General features: G+C 59.6%; 2 protein-coding genes across 2 annotated transcripts; one reads left to right on the top strand and one right to left on the bottom strand.

Moving 5' to 3' along the window:
- The first annotated feature begins 277 nt into the window (after window positions 1–277).
- Window positions 278–3,794, top strand: LOC142015006 (serine protease 33-like). The gene is made up of 6 exons (XM_074998347.1): window positions 278–332; window positions 1,353–1,379; window positions 2,063–2,225; window positions 2,627–2,898; window positions 3,012–3,169; window positions 3,528–3,794. The coding sequence occupies exons 1-6, from the start codon at window positions 278–280 to the stop codon at window positions 3,792–3,794; spliced, it is 942 nt and encodes a 313-aa protein (XP_074854448.1).
- Window positions 3,795–4,742: 948 nt separating this feature from the next.
- LOC142015000 (serine protease 27-like) lies at window positions 4,743–7,489 on the bottom strand. Its single transcript, XM_074998341.1, has 5 exons — window positions 7,354–7,489; window positions 6,362–6,524; window positions 5,795–6,066; window positions 5,479–5,636; window positions 4,743–5,048 (listed from the first exon to the last, which is right to left on the bottom strand). The coding sequence occupies exons 1-5, from the start codon at window positions 7,487–7,489 to the stop codon at window positions 4,743–4,745; spliced, it is 1,035 nt and encodes a 344-aa protein (XP_074854442.1).
- Between the last annotated feature and the right edge of the window lie 10,775 nt (window positions 7,490–18,264).

Genomic DNA, 18,264 nt, shown 5'->3' with positions numbered 1-18,264 from the left:
AGCTGGGGAGTTCTCAGCAGCACAGGCCCCAGGGGAAGGGGCCAAGGCCAATGGGGCTTGTGGGGTGCGGGGGAGACAGGGAACAGAGAGGGTGAATAGTGTGACAGGGGGACAAGAAGGGAGTTCCCTGGAAGGCTGAGATGAGGCCGGTGAGGGGACGACCGGCTGGGTGACATTCCCCAGACAGGCAGACAGCTGACGCCGGGGCACCGGGGTCACTGGGACAGCTCCGGGATCTCCCAGTCCCGTCAGGAGCCGAGCTGGGAGCTGCTGGGTCATGGGAGCATCTTGCACCCCGATAACCATCCTTCTCCTGCTGCCCAGGCTGCAGGGTGCGTGGGGGCTGGGAGCCAGGACTCCTGGGTTCCCCGGGAAGGACTCTGGGGTGTATGAGGTTGCAGCAGCCAGAGCTGCATGAAACGCGCTTCTGGCAACACACAACATGGGCTCGGGCTGCGGTTCGGCGATTCAGGAACCCTTCGGACGGCTCTTAGCCCTTCGGCGCTGGGCGAGCTGCCCTGCCCTGCCCCCTCGGGAGAATTCCCCTGTGCTGGAGCATAACTCAGGCAGCAAAGGGACGTGGAGAATCACAGACCCCACCCAAGAGGTCATCAAATCCAGCCCCAGCCCCACACTAGCAGACCATCCCGGGCAGGGCAGCCCCTAACGTGCTGGTCAACCTCACCGGGGCGCAGCGCCTGCAGCCTCCCCTACCCGGCCCTAAACAGGGCCCCACCGCACTGCAGCCGCCAGCACACGCAGCCCGGCTGGGTACTGCCGAGCGGGGCGCTGCCTCTTCACCACAGGGCCTTGAGCTTCGCCGGCTCGGCAGCGGCGGAGCTGGGACTGCGGATCTGAGTCGGGGGCTGCTGGGTTGGAGCGTCAGGGCATAGGAAGCCCGGACTCCTGGGTTCTTCCCTGGGCTCTGGGAGGGGAGTGGGGTCCATTTGTTAATGTGTGGGGCGGGGAGCCCGGACTCCTGGGTTCACTTCTCATTCTCATTCCCGAGCCAGCCCCGAAACTGTGCTGTAAGGCTCCTAATCCTGCAATGCCGCAGGGCAGAGGCTGCACCAGCTCTGGCGTGCGGAGGGACTCCCCAGCTGCGGGCGGGACGGGTGGGAAAGACTCCGTTGTTATCCCGGAGCAAAGGGGGGGCCCAGGCGTCCTGGCTGCTGGGCCCTGCTGCTCTAGCCACTAGGGCAGGCTCCCCGGCCAGGCAGAGACGCTGGGGGAGTCGGTGCAGGTTGCCCCTAACGAGGGCTCCTTTCCTCCCCCCCCCGGTGCTTCCTGATTCCGGCTGATTCCCAAACTGGTTCTTCGCCCTCTGCCATTCCGGCTCCCGTCTCCCGCAGCTGCGCCAGCCAATGGGATCCAGCCAGGTAAGCAACCCAGAGCCACCCCTGCCCCTCCAGCCCTCCGCCCCCAGGGCCCAGAGGGGAGCACGTGGGGCTGATTGTTCAAGGCCTCCAGAGGCAATTACAGGCCAATAAACCAAACTGCGGCGCTGGCAGCCAAAGGAACCGAGAAGCCCGGCAGGCCCAGGGATGGGCCCAGTGCGCTGGGGATGAGACTCCTATGCTGCGGGGGTGGGAGAAGGGCCCAGCAGGGGGCGCTGTGCTGCAGGGGGTGGGGACCAGCAGGGGGCACTGTGCTGTGGGAGGGGGCCCAGCAGAGGGCGCTGTGCTGCAGGGGGCGGGGCCCAGCAGGGGGCGCTGTGCTGCAGGGGGTGGGGACCAGCAGGGGGCGCTGTGCTGTGGGAGGGGGCCCAGCAGAGGGCGCTGTGCTGCAGCGGGCGGGGCCCAGCAGGGGGCGCTGTGCTGCAGGGGGCGGGGCCCAGCAGGGGGCGCTGTGCTGCAGGGGGCGGGGAGCAGCAGGGGGCGCTGTGCTGCAGGAGGCAGGGAGCAGCAGGGGGCGCTCTCTCCTGGCGGGCAGGTCTGACCCACTGCCCCAGGGCAGCTGTAGGGGGCGCTGTGCAGCACCATGTGCTGGCAGAAGGCTCCATTGGGGCCCAGCAGGAGGCGCCACCTCTCCGCACCCCCCATCACTGTTCTCTCCCCCACAGGGTGCGGCCACATGGGGCCCCAGCCCCGGATTGTGGGGGGCACGGACGCCCCGCAGGGGGCCTGGCCCTGGCAGGTCAGTCTGCAGTACGAGAATCGCCACGTCTGTGGGGGCACCCTCATCGACGCCGAGTGGGTGCTCAGCGCGGCGCACTGCTTCCCCCAGTGAGTGGCCAGGGGCTGACGGGCTGGGGGGTGGGTGTGTGCGGCACCGGCAGTGCTGGGGGGCAGGGCTGGGGGGCGGGAGTGACAGGCATCGGCAGGGCTGGGGGGCAGGGCTGGGGGGTGGGAGTGGCAGGGCTGGGGGGCAGGGCTGGGGGGGCGGGAGTGACAGGCACCAGCAGGGCTGGGGGGTAGGGCTGGGGGGCAGGAGTGATGGGCACCGGCAGGGCTGGGGGGCAGGGCTGGGGGGCGGGAGTGATGGGCACCAGCAGGGCTGGGGGCAGGGCTGGGGGGGCAGGAGTGACAGGCATCGGCAGGGCTGGGGGACAGGAGTGACGGGCACCAGCAGGGCTGGGGGTGGGAGTGGGGCCATTGGCCTGGCCCCCAACCTCTCTCTCCCCCAGGCACGCGGAGCTGTCGCGCTACGAGGCGCTCCTGGGCTCCCGCCAGCTGGCGGCGCCCGAGCCGGGTTCCCTGCGCCTGCCCCTGCGCCGCGTCCTGAACCACGCGCTCTTCGCTGGGGAGGGCTCGAGCGGGGATATCGCCCTGGTGCAGCTGAGCCGTCCCGTCGCCTCCAGCCGTCGGGTGCTGCCCGCCTGCCTCCCGGACGCCAGGGTCCACTTCCCCGCCGGGACCCTCTGCTGGGTCACGGGCTGGGGGTCGCCCCAGGAGGGAGGTGAGGCACAGGGGAAGTGGGGAGGGGAATGCAGAGGAGGAGGAGGTGTGAGGGGGGCAGGGAGGGGCGTTGTGGCCCCCCCCGGTGATGCTGACCCCTCCCCCTCCTTCCAGCCGAACTCCCGGCCCCCATGATGCTGCAGCAGCTGCAGGTGCCCCTGATCGACCCACTGCCCTGCGACGCCCTCTACCGGCGCCGGAGCGCCATGCGGGAGGTGCAGGACGACATGGTGTGCGCCGGGTACGTTGAGGGGCAGAGAGACGCCTGCCAGGTGAGAGTGGGGGCTGTGGGTCGGGAGTGAGGGGCACCGGCATGGCTGGGGGGGCGGGGCTGGGGGGCATGAGTGAGGGGCACTGGCATGGCTGGGGGGCGGGACTCGGGGGCAGGGCCACGGGTGGGGAGTGAGGGGCACTGGCACGGCTGGGGGGTGGGGCTGGGGGGCAGGGCCACGGGTGGGGAGTGAGGGGCACCGGCAGGGCTGGGGGCCAGGAGTGAGGGGCACCAGCAGGGCTGGCGGTGGGGCTGGGGGGACAGAGTGAGGGGCACCGGAACGGCTGGGGGGGCGGGGCTGGGGGGCAGGGCCACGGGTGGGGAGTGAGGAACTGTGGTGACCAATTCTCTCTCCCCAGGGCGACTCAGGGGGACCCCTGGTGTGCCAGGAGGCCGGGCTGTGGTTCGTGGCCGGTGTTGTCAGCTGGGGCGAGGGCTGTGCCCTCCCCAACCGCCCGGGCGTCTACACCCGCGTCGGCGCCTACCTGGACTGGATCCAGGAGCACATGCCCAACGCCACCTTTGGGGCGGTCAATACCACCACATACGGCCCACATGGGGGCAGCCCGCCCCGCCCCGCCCCGGCTGCCCTGCTGCTTGCTGCCTGGCTAATCCGCGTGCTCTGAGCCCCGCCCCCAGGATAGGCCCCGCCCCATGGAGAGTGCGCCACAGAAGGCTTCTGCCACCCCTCCAGTGGACTATGGAACGGCCGTGAGCACCACCTCCCACCTCTGCAGTGACTCCGCCCCTTCCAGCCACACCCACCCAGCACGCCTGGACCACGGCGACCCCCGTCCTCGTGGACTCTCCCTCCTGGCCCCTGGATGGGCCCTGCTGACCTCAGCCAAGTGACTCCGCCCCTTCCAGCCACGCCCACCCACCATGAGCCCTGTCCCCCATGGATCAGAGCAGGCGGCCTGCGACCAGCTACCTCTTGCCCAGCCATGAGCCAAGCTGGGCTTGGCCTGAGCCGACGAGAGGCCCCCTCCCGCCAGGTCTGCAGCCGGGGCTGGACCCCCGCAGGCCATGGTGCGCCCTTCCACCTCTGGCTGGTCCCAGATCTGGGGGATCACGGCCCCAATGGGGCTGAGCCGGATCGGCAGGGAGGAGACCAGATACCGGACTAGATGGGCCCCATGGGTCGGATCCAGCCAGGTCCCTTGTGCACTGTCTTAATTTATACACTGGCACCGGGGTGATAGCAATAAATAAATAATTTACTGTTCAGGCAGCTACAAAAGTGCTTTACAAACTGGAACGGAAGAAACCTTCCAATGATCCCGGGCAGGGGCTCTGTGTGTATGTGGGGAAACTGAAGCATCCAACGAGGGAAGAACTGAACTGAGGACAGACCCAGGAGCCCTCCCCACACGCACACACTAACCACTAGCCCCCACTCCCCTCCTGGAGCCAGGGAGAGAACCCAGGATTCCAGGCTCCCAGCCTTCCCTCCTCTAACCACTAGACTCCACTCCCCTAGCCAGGGAGCAAACTCGGGAGTCCTGGTTCCCAGCCCCTGCCCTAACCACTAGCCCGCACTCCCCAGCTGGAGCCTGGGCCGGGACTCATAGCTTTCAGAGGAGGTGCAGGACACAAGCCACGAGCAGCAGGGTGTTGGCCAGTACGGCGGGCGCGTGACTGAAGCCCCTGACATCGCCTTTCTGCTCGCGGTTGCTGTGGTCATCGTGGTCCATCCCCTCGGCAGTGCCCCGGACAAAGGTGAGCTCAGGGATGTGCTTGTGCAGCCAGTTGAGGTAACTGGTGACTCGGATGTAAACGCCAGGTCGGTCTCTCCCGGCACAGCCTTCGCCCCAGCTCACCAAACCAAGTTGAAGCCAGATCTCCCCCATTTTACACACCAGCGGCCCCCCAGAGTCACCCTACGGCACAAAGAGACGACAAGGTCACTGAGATGTACCCACCTCTGGGGTGGACATGGGGGTTGGTTCTCCAGGGCCCCTTCCCAGCCCTGAGGTGCGGCTGGCTCTGGGGTGGACATGGGGCTGGTTCTCGAGGGATCCCCTCATGGCCCCAAGGTGCGGCTGGCTCTGGGGTGGACATGTGGCTGGTTCTCCGGGGACCCCTCCCGGCCCTGACATGCAGCTGGCTCTGGGGTGGACATGGGGCTGGTTCTCCAGGGACGCCTCCCGGCCCCAAGGTGTGGCTGGCTCTGGGGTGAACATGGGGCTGGTTCTCCGGGGACCCTTCCCGGCCCAGACGTGCGGCTGGCTCTGGGGTGGACATGGGGCTGGTTCTCCGGGGACCCTTCCCGGCCCTGACATGCGGCTGCCTCTGGGGTGGGGCTCTCACCTGGCAGGCATCATGCCCTCCTCTGGCGTACCCAGCGCACAGCATGTCCTCCTGGATGTCCTGTTGTCCGCCCCCCTTGTAGAGGTCGTTGCACTTGTCCTGCGCGACGAGGGGAACCTCCACCTTCTGCAGCATCTCCGGGGCCTCACTGGCCCCAGCTGCGGGGGTGGGGGCAGTGTGAGAACTGGGCCAGGAGCTGCCTCCTGCCCCTCCCGCTCCCCACCCCCAATGGGGGGATGGGTTGGGCACCAGCATCCCTTCCCACCCCCCAGCCGGGGCCACCCTCCCCCAGACCAGCCTCCCCCAGGCCCCTCACCTCCTTCTTGGACCACCCCCCAGCCGGTGACCCAGCAGCTGGTGCCCGGCGGGAACTGGGTCTGGGCGTCGGGCAGGCAGACGGGCAGGATGCGCTCGCTCAGGTTCGCGGCCTGCGCCAACTCCACCAGCGCGATGTCCCCACTGGAGATCTTGCCCTCGTACCGGGGGTGGGGGATCAGCTGCTTCACGGGGAGCAGGACGGCCGAGGGGCCGGGCTGCCGCTGCTGATGTGTGCCCAGCAGCACCGAGAAAAACCCCGGCGTCTTATGCCTAGGGACAGACCGGCCGTGAGAGGAGCCCGGGGCTGGGGCGGGAGCGAGGGGCACGGGCAGGGCTCGGGGGCAGGGCTGGGGGCAGGGCGGGGGGGTGCGGGTCGGGGGTGAGGGGCAGCAGCAGGGCTGGGGGCGCCAGGGGCTGTGGGTCGGGAATGAGGAGCACTGGCAGGGCTGGGGGCAGGGCTGGGGCCCGGGGGTTGGGGGTCAGGAATGAGAAGCACCAGCAGGACAGGGGGCAGGGCTGGGCCCGGGGGCTGCGGGTCGGGAGCGAGGGGCTCCCCAGTACTCACTCTCGGATGCAGTGTGCGGCCGTCAGCACCCACTGGGCGGTGATGAGGGACCCCCCGCAGTGGTGGGTGCCGTTGAGCTGCAGGCTGACCTGCCAGGGCCACTCGCCGTCCCGGGAGTCTGAGCCCCCCACGATGCGCTTCGAGGCACCCTTGCGCCCGCACACTGCGGAGAGACCACCGTGAGCTGCCGGGACCGGCCAGCTGGCAGGGGGAGGGGCTGTTACGGGCTGTAGGGACCAGCCCCCACCTCAAACCACCGCCCCGTGCCAGCCCCGGCTCCCAGCACCGCACCCCAGTGCAGGGCAGCAGCTACTGAAGTCCGGCACCCAGCCAGGATCACAAGGAGCCGGAGAATTCGACCAGCATCAGCCAGCACCGGGACCAGGAGCCGAACAAGTCAAGGACTGAAACATCCATGAGTCACCCACCCAGCACCACTATGAGCCAGGCCTAGAGGTCAGAGCCCGGCAGCTGGCAGCCAGGACGCCTGGGCTCTCCCCCGACCCGAAGAGGGGAGCAAGGCCTTGTGGTTTAGACCTTGGGCAAGCCCTGTGCCTCAGCTTCCAATGGCCAGTAATAATTCTGCTGGCCTTCGCGAGGCACTGAGATCCCCTGTGGGAAAGGACGGGGCTTTACGCGACGAACGAGGTTAAGGTTTCCTGGCTTGTCCACTAACAACCAGCCCTGCTCCTCCCAGGGCACAGCCCAGGCGGGCTCTTGGCAGGACCCTGCCTCGGAGACGTGGTCCAACGATTCACTGCTCGTCCCTGAGAGCATGCTAAGTCAGAGGCGCTCACCACCAGCCAGTTAGGAAGAGCACAGGCCCTCGAGCGACACCGGGAACATGAGAGCACAGCGAGCTCAGGGGGAAAGAGCAGGGCAGAAATCTGTGGCAAGGAGCCGGCTCCCATCTGGAGGCGGCAAAGGGAACTCCCCCACCCCAGCAGTGCTGGGTATCAGCTCTTCTCCGCCCACCAGCCAAGTTCTCTCACCCGATTGTGCCAGGCAGCTGCCCGTGTGGGGTCCCTCCCCTTGGAGCCCTGCCAGGGCCAGCAGCGCCAGCAGCACCCGCCTGCTCTGCGCCCAGCTCCTCTGGGCTGCCCACTGCTGCTGCCCTGTGCCAGCCATGCTGCGCTAGGTGGAGGCTGTGAAGGCGCCCTGGGGCAGGCCGGGTGCCTATATCCGCAGCCCAGGCCAGGCGTGGGGCTGGGAATGTCGTCCGACTTGTCGGGCAGAGGTTGGCAAATGCCTTCTGTTTCCTTCGTTCCTTCCTTCCCAGCAAGTCTGAGGCAGGCCAGTCCTCCAGCTGCTCCCCTCCCCAGCCCGGCCTGCACCACAACCGTGCTCCCCCCCGCCTCCCCACTGCCCCTCCCCAGCCTGCCAGTCTCCCCTCCACCGGCAGCTGTGGCCTGGCCCTGCCTGGCTGGCTAGATGCCCCCGCCACCCCCAAGGAGGGGCAGGGTTGCACAACCCCCCGCCCTCCCCCAGGAGAGGCGAGCTGGAAAAAATCTGAGGATGAATCGCTACAGGAAGCCGCTGGCACCAGCTGAGTCATACGCAGGGCTCCACCCAGCCGCACGCAGCATGGCCCCACGCCAAGGGTGGAACAGGTCACCCCAGGTGTCACTCGTGGGGACCAGCCTTAGGGGACCTGGAGACAGCCGGGATCTGCTGCAGGGTGACTGGCTCGTCACCGGCCCGGCTGATCTCACCTGTGCCAGGGGCAGTCCGGCCACACCAGCAGAGCCCCCAAGGCCGTGGAAGAGACCCCGAGCCCCGGGGACCTCCGAGCAGCAGCCAGGCCCAGCTGAGCTCAGCTCTAGGGACTCTCCCCCGGCGCGGCCCAGGACCCGGTGCCTGAGGGAGCTCAAAGCTTAGCCAAAGAGACCAAGGGGTCAACTTCGCCATCCCAGGGCCACCCCAGCTGTGCCCGTACTCGGTCTCCGTCGCTGGCTCCCAACAGGACAGCCACCCAGCCCCAGGCCCCCATGGTATCGCCACCGAGCCTAGTGCCACCCGAGTGCACCGGGCCAAGAGGGGACTGGCCCTGGCCTGCAGCAGCTCTGGGCCACCCGAGAGATGGCCCCAGGCAGGGCCTGCCCATTGACGCCACCCTGGTGCCAGGGCTGGGGGGACCCCGCATCTGACCCCATCTCCTTGGCCATCGGCGTTTGCTCTGGCCTGGGACTAGGGCCGGCCCTGGGCCGAGGCAGGCGGAGGAGGCTGGTGCCAGCTCCCTGTAGCCTGGCGGGAGGAGCGAGGGCCAAGATCCAGACAGCAGAGCGGAGCGCGGCTCACCGCCGTGGGAGCAAAGAGCTGGGTCTGGCGAACCTTGGCCCCGCCCCCATGCCGCTCCACCCTCCTGGCCCCACCCCCTGCACCGCCTCTTCCCCCAGGGCCCCGCCCTCACACCGTGTGATTGATGGAGTGGGGGATACCTGTGTGTGTGTGTGTGGCTCACAGAGGGTGTGGGGCTCCTGCTGAGGGTAACCCTGACGACCAGGTAACACCTTTGTACTGCAGACAAAGGAGGAGGTGGAGCCTGAGGGGTTTGAATTGGAACTGGGAGTTGGGAAGCAGTTAGTCGGGGCTGGGAGAGAGAGAGAGACAAAGGAGGGGGCAAGGCCCCAGTTCTGGGGGCCCCTCGGGGCCTCCTCTCCCCAACATGGATTGAACTGGCTGTCTCTGCCTGCTGTACTGACTCCTCTGTATGATGCTGTGTCCTGTTGGCTAATAAACCTGCTGTTTTCCTGCTGAGTGAGAGACTCTCCTGCCTGCGGACAGGGTGCAGAGCTTGGGGGACCCCAGAACCCCATCACACTGGTGTCAGAAGTGGGATGTTCTGCACCCCGAGGATGGAGCATCCAGCAGTAAGTGACTGGGGCCCCGGAAGAAGTGGGGCCTGCGAGACCCAGGTGTGCTGAAAGGCAGTGAGGTGCAGTCCCCAAGGCGGAGGGGCCTGCGGCCGAACCCAAGCAACTGCGGTTGTGGTCCTCGAGAGGGGGTGTCACACCCGAGGAGGGGTTACTCCTGGGAATCTGTTGGAGTCGGTCCCAGAGGGTGGAGGGGCCGAGAGCCCAACCCCCAGGAACAAGTGACCCCTGAGAAGGCTGACGCTAAATGAGTCCTTCCCAAGACAGGGTGCTCATGGTCCCTGAGAGCGGGTGTCACACTGAAGAAGGGGTTCCGCTGGGAGTCTGTCGGAGTCGGTCCCAGAGGGCGGAGGGGCCTACGGCCTAACCCTGGGCAGCTTGTGACCCGCAAGGAGCCTGGCACACTGAAGGGATTCTTCCAGGAATCGTGGGGTGCAGAGGGCATCAGCCTGAGAGCCTGCAACCACGCTGAGCAACTCTGCTGTGAAGTGGCAGCACCTGGAAACCGAATCGAGATTAAAGGAGCTGGACAAGGCAGCGTGGATGTGCAGTGGCAGAGCTGAGGGCTGGGGAGAATCCTGCAGAGGTGAGCCCGGATCGGGGCAGGGAACCCTGGACTGCCTGGAGCTCTGAACCGAGTGGCCTGCCGCAGCTCAAGGAGGGAAGGAGCGATTCCAACCCATCATCTACTAGTGGCCAAGACAGACCTGCGAAGAGTTTTCCAGGCCTGGGCCGAGGAAGGTGCCTGTGTGTCTGTGCAGGAAAGCAGCTTGTCCACTGGGAATGGCAAGTTGTCTGTGAGAGAAGCTGCTCCACCTTCTGTGTGTGTATGGAGACCAGCCGGGGGGCTGGGACAAAGGAGAGAGTGTCTCCCATTGTCTGTCTGTGTTGAACAGCAGCAGCAGCCTGGGGAGAGAGCAGAGCCTGCGTTTGGAAAAGGTGCCAATGAGGAAACTAGCCCATTGTCTGAGGAAGATTCCCCAGCCTGGGGTGGCTGGAGAAGGATCCACCAGAAAAGAGCATTCCAGGTGTGTCTCTGAATCCAGCCATGGGGGCTGGAGCAGAGGGAATGGCTCCGGGATGGGCAGTGGGATCCCTGCTAAGGACACTGGTCCTTGGTGCAAGAAAAGTGCTTCTGCTTCTGGGAAAGTGAATCCTTTGCCTGAGCCTGTGAGGGCTCGAGATGGAGCCAAGATCCCAGAGCTGGATCTGAGGGCAGCTGAAGCCCAGATGGGAAGTGGGCCTGCCTCTGTGTCTCTCAGGGGGGATGATGCTTTAACTTGGTCTAATCCAGTTAGTATCATCAGGGAATCCCAGAGACCAGACGATTCTGGTACTTGTTCTTTGCCTGATGCTGAGGTGTTACTGGGAGGGGGTGAGAGGACTCTGTCCTACCAGAGTCATCCTCTCACCAGGACACAAGAACAGACGGGCAATGGAGTTACGCTGACTGATGAAGATAAAGGAGCTGGTAGCAGAAGGGAGGAAAGGGATCCTAACCTTCTGTCCGGTGGTACTGGCTGTCTGCCTGGAGGGGGATTACGTGGGAATCTGCCTAATGGGCCAGAAGTGATCCTGGGTGTAGGTGAAACCCAGGAGCTGGTTGTGGCTCAAGGGAGCAGTGCCCCTGTGGAGCCAGACGGGTGAGTTATTGTTTGGGGGAGCTCTTGAGGAAGAGAATTTCCCTGAAACTTTTCCTGACCCGTCTGTGGGGACTGCAGAAAATGGGAGTGAGGTGAAGGAGAGTGAACAGGAAAGGTGCATGTCTGTAAGAGCCAGAGCAGCCCTTTGCCTGGGGAGAAGTTTGTTTCAGCTCCTGATGGCCAGGACCTGCCTCAGTATGAAACCACTGGCTGTGCTCTGGAAGGGTCCAAAGCAGGCAGTGTAAAAGTTTCTCAGGAATTGGAAGTTGGTGCAAGTAAAGTGAAAACTATCAGGGAATGTGAGCAGCCCTGTGAGAACCAAATAAAACAGCTGCACAGTCAGTCTCTGTAGCATGCAGGAGAGCGCCAGCAATTCCCCATCTCCAGATGGTGGAAACACTTATATTCTTATACTGGACTCCACTTCTGATTCCATGGGGAGGCAGTAGTTGGAGGTGGAAGGACAAAGAAGCTTTGGGCCTGGTGGGCCAGTAAGGGATAAACAGGGATTCCTTCATGTGGATTCTGCGTCTGGGACTCACAAAACAACTCTCAGAAAGCAGTTTGGTTTGCAAATTTCCAGACTGGTAGGGAGGGGGCCATCTCCCTGAGATCATCAATGGCCCAGCTCTTGTTAGAAGGGAGGGCACAGCCAGAGAGATCAGATTTCCACCCCAGGGGGCAAGGGAGAAGATTAGAACTTGATGGTGCTAAGAAAGGCCTCAGCCATTTATCCCCAAAATACCAGATTCTCAAGGAGGTTACACAAAAGTTGTGGTCTACCAAAGAGCAACGTAAATGTACAGTTGCAATGGGTTTGTTCTGTTACTCATGCTGACTACTGTAACCAAGGGGGTGCTGCTACCAAAAGCTGTAAAATTGTACCATGCACTGAATGTTTGGAAAGAGCCATTTGACATGATGACATTGATGTAGAAGCATGAGTTGTATGTTGAAGGAGTCTGTAACTGAAATGTCACCATTGTTCCCTGTAACTAGTCTTGCAACCTCTCACATGAGGAGGAACATTCCAAACCTATTGTGGGGCATGGAAGGGGAAACTGAGGCACACAACCATTTTGGTGGTCTGGCTAAATGCCAAGGGTGGAAGCATTTGTACCTTCTTTTACTGGACTGTAACTGAATTCCAGACATTGGCCGGAGCAGCTGTATGGACTGGTGGTCAGATGGGGCAGGACCCAGACCACAAAAGACCTGTTTGATCTGTTGGTGCTGCAGCATCTGTATGGGCTCTGCCCGCCCGACTTGAGAACGTGGCTGACGGACTGGGGCCGAAGCAGGGAGACCGACCAACCCAAGGGAACTAAAGGGACTTGCCCGGCTGCATCACATGAAAAGGGCCAAGACCAAGCTCCTGACTATGACGTGGAGGTGGTGCACATCAAGGGGAGAACAGAGGGTACAGCCAATGCCCTGTCACAAGGGGAGAGCCCCGAACTTCCCCAGGTCACCAGTTGAGTGACCCCGCTCAGTTCGGTCTGGAAGGGGGGAGAGATGTGATGGAGTGGGGGATACCTGTGTGTGTGTGTGTGGCTCACAGAGGGTGTGGGGCTCCTGCTGAGGGTAACCCTGACGACCAGGTAACACCTTTGTACTGCAGACAAAGGAGGAGGTGGAGCCTGAGGGGTTTGAATTGGAACTGGGAGTTGGGAAGCAGTTAGTCGGGGCTGGGAGAGAGAGAGAGACAAAGGAGGGGGCAAGGCCCCAGTTCTGGGGGCCCCTCGGGGCCTCCTCTCCCCAACATGGATTGAACTGGCTGTCTCTGCCTGCTGTACTGACTCCTCTGTATGATGCTGTGTCCTGTTGGCTAATAAACCTGCTGTTTTCCTGCTGAGTGAGAGACTCTCCTGCCTGCGGACAGGGTGCAGAGCTTGGGGGACCCCAGAACCCCATCACACACCGCTTCTCCCAGACCCCCTGCACTGACCTGCCCCCTGTACCACCTCTTCCCCCAAGCCGCCGCCCTCACACCCCTTCTCCCAGACCCTCTGCACTGACCTTCCCCCCAACCCTGCCCCCTGCACTCTCTCCCCCCTCTCAAACTCCATCCCCCACTTGCTCTGGTCCCCTCCCTCCCCCGTGCCATGGGCCGGCTGATAAGCCAACCCTACTCTGTTCCGACAGGAGGCCGACCCCACAGCAAACTCCGGCTGGGGACGTTGGGCCCAGCAGCGTGGCCAGGCCTGTGCCTCGGCTGGGCCGAGATCATGGGCAGGGGGGCTGGAGCAGAGGGGCTCAGTCTCAAATGCAATGAGGTCATGGGGAATATGGGGCCCTGGGCCATCTGGCCCCCCGGGGGGGTGGGGGTGGCACCGCTCCTGCAACTCCGGGACACCCTGTCATGGGGTGCTGCCAAAACCCAGCCAGGCTGTGGGCAGACCGACCAGACAGCGACCCCTCCAATGCCTGGTCCTGATCCCCGTCCCCTGAGATCGCACCAGCTGCGGTCACGGAAGGAAGCCGGTGTTTTTGGAGTCGCCGTTGCTGGCGGTTTCCGCGGCGGCCAGGAGGCCAGTGAAGATGAGTTAATCCTGGGCACTCATGGGCTCTGGAACCCAGCGGCAAAAGGAGGAGTGAGAACGAAGGGCTGAATTTTAAAACCAGCCACATTCGTGCCCTCTGGGTCTGACCCGCTCGGCACCGAGCGCTGGGGCAAACGCCTAAGGGAAGAGCAGTTTCCGCCAGCTCCAGAGAGCTTCCAACCAGGACAGCCCAGCTATGCGGGAGACACAGCTTCTGAGCAGTGGAAACGTCGCCCAAGGACGGAGTACGGCAGAAAGGGGCCTGGGGCACAGAGTGGACCACAAGCTGCGTATGAGTCAACAGTGTGAGGCTGTTGCAGAAAAAAAACCAAATACGATGCTGGGGCGTATCAGTAGGAGTGTTGTGAGCAAGACATGAGAAGTCGTTCTTCCGCTCTGCTCCGTGCTGATTAGTCCTCAGCTGGAATCTTGTGTCCAGTTCTGGGCGCCGCATTTCAAGAAGGATGTGGAGAAACTGGAGAAGGTCCAGAGAAGAGCAACAAGAATGATCAAAGGTCCGGAGAACATGAGCTCTGAGAGACGACTGAAAGAACTGGGCTTGTTCAGTGCAGAAACGAGAAGGCTGAGAGGGAACAGGGCAGCGGTTTTCAAGTACCTAAAAGAGGGGTACAAGGAGGAGGGAGAAAAATTGTTCCCCTTGACCTCTGAGGACAGGACAAGAGGCAATGGGCTTAAACTGCTGCAAGGGACGTTTAGGTTGGACGTTAGAAAAAACTCCCAACTGTCAGGGTGGTTAAACGCTGAAATAAATTGCCTGGAGCAGTTGTGGAATCTCCATCCCCAGAGATAATTAAGAGCAGGTTATACAGACAGCTATGGGCCAGACAGTGCCTGGTCCTGCGGTGAGGGCAGGAGCCTGAACTCGATGACCTCCGGAGGTCCCTTCCAGTTCCAGTGTTGGATGATTCTGTGACCTGAGCCCGGGAGGAAGAGGGTGAAATGTTACACCTGGGCTGCCTGGGAGGCCAAACCAGATGATCTAATGATGACTACCTGTCTTTGGAGCTGTGAGTTACCCAACAGGACAGCTCACTGCAGGGAACCGGACCAAAAAATGCTAATGGCTGGAAGCCGTAGCCCAGAGGGAATTCCAGCCGCTGGGCACAAAAATGGCACCTACTGAAACACAGCCTCTAACAGGCCTAAGCGAGCAATGGCAATTAATATAATGATCCATAATAATTGCTGTCCTTCTTCTCTCATTCGTCCCATCAGCGGATTGCAAAGCACTTTACAAAAGAGGCTGCAATCCTTATCAAATAGAAATGAATGAATGAATAATAATTAATAACAGAAACTCAGAATTAACCAAACTGCTTGGAAAGACCCAGCCGGCCCTGGGAACATATCCATTTCGATATCATCTTGTTCTGAAGAGCAAATCAAAGCACAGCGTGCTGGCAAGGAGAAGAGCTTCCGTGGAGATAGATTTTGCGAGAGAAGTTTGGATTTTTTTTTCCCCTTTAAAATAAGTTTTTATTTGGAAAATTTAATGGACAAGATTCATTTCAGGTCTCTCAGAATCGTTGGGTCCCATTTTGACTTTGTAAGAAATGTTGCAAGAGAAATATAAACCAATATGTGATGGCAAATAAAATATAAAATAATAGATAGCTGGGAAGTAAACAGTGCAAATGATAGAACAATAGCGGCTAATGGGCAAGTAACACATAAATTGCCACACAATACATAGCTATGCAAATTGTACCAACAAAAGAAACCAATTACTCAATTTCAGAAGTTGTGAGAAATTCTTTCAAGGGTGTCTGGAGGTTTTACAAACCAAGAAATAACTAGAAAATAACCAATGCAAATCATAGACAAAAATATACCACCGATGGATAACTGACTAACGTGAAAGCAGTAAGTCTTTGGGGAATCTCCCAAACACGTAATACAGAAATACAAATGAAGAAATAGCAGCAAATAATGAAATGACAAAACAAAAAATAATTAGGAAATAACCAATGCACATTATACAGCAAAACATGAAGTTGAATAAACGTATTAAAAACCATAAATGACTCCAAACTAACAAATATTAATATCAGCTCTATATAAAATTATAACTGGTAGTTAACACATATGTTAAAATACAATAAATAACTAGGAAATGAGAAACACAAATAAGAGATCGATCAAAACCAATAAACAACATCTAATACGTCTGTCGAAAAAAGCCTAGGAAAATATCTGTGAAAAGAATTAACCACTGAAAACTAGTTAGGGACGACTAATAAAACATTACAAACCAGTAAATAACTAGACACTAGCAAATTAATAACTAGGCAGCAGCAGATACTTAATAATTGCTAACTCAGACATGACAACAAATACAAATATTACACAAAATAGACAGCTAGGGAATAAGAAAAACGTGTGGCAGATAAATATAAACTAAAAAACTGAAGCAAAAAATAATTCCAACATAATACATAACTAGGAACTAGCCAATGCAAATCACAGATAAGGGTAAATAATACATGAGAGTATGTAAACACTTCACAAAAATTAAACTCCTAGGGAATAAAAGCAGGTGAATGTTACCTAATCAGTTGAAACCAAAGACAAATCATCAACAATCCACTACAAATAATGGATAGCTGCCAACTCATTGGTTACAACGAAAAAAATGCATTACAAATGCACAGCTGGGAAATCCTGCAGAAACTCAGGGATGACAACTGATGAATCAGGTCCAAACCAGTCATTATCGCAGAATCCAGCTCACAAGGAAAAGTACTAGATTCTGTTAAGCCAGATCTATGCCCTGCTGACGGGTTTTCCACCTTTTGCCATTTGCAGACTGAGGTGCAGAGCCCTCTGGGAATTTGAGACATATGCTAGCCTGGGGATTCCCAGACAGCCCCGGGTGACATGTGGTTTACTAATCCCTGGCCCCATGGCTCTCATACAGTGCCTGGGGAAGTCCAAATCCAGCCTCTCTCTGACAGCTCACTCACAATCTGAGCACAACCCCGAGTCAGGACGGAACCCAACAGACATCTATGAAAACTTCCAAAGCCCCCCGGGAGGGCTGATAAAGATGCATCTGACGAAGCTGGTCTTTGCCCATGAAAGCTGATTTGCTCACCTTGATAATATTTTTCTGATTTGTCCACCTTGATTACTATGTTTGGTTCTCTGTGCCTTAAATACTGAGTCTGTTCTGGTGTGGCTACGGGCTGAAGAAGTGGGTCTGTCCCACAAAAGCTCATCACCTAATGAATTATTTTGTTAGTCTTTAAAGTGCTACTGGACTGCCTTTTTGTTCTAAAATATCTGTTAGTCTGTAAGATGCTGCAGGACTTCTTGTTGTTTCAGATCAAGAAAGACCGGCTAAGAAATAAAAAAGCAGTCCAGTACCACTAATCTTGGTCTGAAGAAGTGGGTCTGTCCCATGAAAGCTCACCACCTAATACATTATTTTGTTAGTCTTTAAAGTGCTACTGGGCTGCTTTTTTGTTTTGATAGCATATAGACTAACACAGCTCCCTCTCTGTTACTACGGCTAAGAAATAGCTACCCAGCAGCAAAACCAAGAGCTAGGTTGTCTTTCCCTAGAAGTGCTAAGGGGGAAAAAGAAAGTACAAAGAAACAGCAATAACGATATGCCCTGTCGTTAATGAAATATCGATAGGTAGCTCTAATCAGGAAAGATCAGCTAAGAAATAAAACCCTGACCGCTAATAAGTACAAGGAATGACGATCCCCTCTAGCCATCACAGAACAAAAGCAAGAGGTGGTACTAGTTAAGAATGAACAGTTGAGAAGCAGTAAAACCAAAGTAACTATCAGCTGGCAAGTACAATGGGAGCTCTAGTAAAGATAACCCAAGAACCAGCCTCCAGAGAGCAATCAGCAGCGGTTTGAAACTGGGAGGAGGGGCAGAGCCGTAATCAGCTAATTTGCACCTGAGGCAAGAATATAAAATTGTGCCCCCTCACGTTCATGTATTCATCATAGTTATTTTGTAGAAAAGGGGAAATATATTCATAAAATAATAACACTACAGTTACTAGAGTCGGTCGGAGCTGTGCCGGTGGAAAGACACTCATCCCCAAACTGCTCCTCTGGCTTAAACCCCACAGGCGGGAGTCACACTCACGGGGCAGGAGTCACTCAGGGGCTGCAGGGGCCCCAGGGCAGGCACAGGGACCCCTGCGGCTGGGAGTTGGCTGGGGCGCGGAGCTCCAGCCGGCAGCGCCAGCCGTGGGAACCCCAGCCAGTACCGGGGGGAGGCCCCATCCCCGCAGATAGGAGCTGGCTGGGGCAGAGCCCTGGCTCGCAGCGCCAGCCATGGGAACCCCGGCCAGGGCTTGGGGGAGACCTTGACCCCCTGCAGCTGGAAGCCAGCTGGGGCCGGGAGGGGACCCCCAACCCCCATGGCTGGAAGCCAGGTGGGCAGAGCCCTGGCTGGCAAAGCTAGCCGCGGGAATCCCAGCCGGGCTGGGGGAGACTCCCGATCCCTGTAGCTGGAAGCCGGCCTGCAAGAACCCCATCTCCTGCAGAGGCTGGGAGCCGGAGAGCTGATCAGCTCTGCTCTCCCTCCTAGCCTCGGCCTCAGACCCCCACGTCACCTGAGCTGGGCGCTGCTCCTCAGGTGCGCACTTCTCTGCCCTGCAGCTGAAATGGTTCTCAATTTAATTGATTGGCTCCGCTGCCTGACGGCTGTTAATCCAATTAAGGGCCGTGTCTGCACTAGCCCAAAACATCGAAATGGCCATGCAAATGGCCACTTTGAAGTTTACTAATGAAGCGCTGAAATACATATTCAGCGCCTCGTTAGAATGCCGGCGGCCATGGCACTTCAAAATTGACGC

Source organism: Carettochelys insculpta, chromosome 6, assembly GCF_033958435.1.
Source record: "Carettochelys insculpta isolate YL-2023 chromosome 6, ASM3395843v1, whole genome shotgun sequence".
Taxonomy (NCBI): domain Eukaryota; kingdom Metazoa; phylum Chordata; order Testudines; family Carettochelyidae; genus Carettochelys; species Carettochelys insculpta.
The sequence above is the reverse complement of the archived record's forward strand: the minus strand, read 5'-3'. Positions and strand labels throughout refer to the sequence as shown.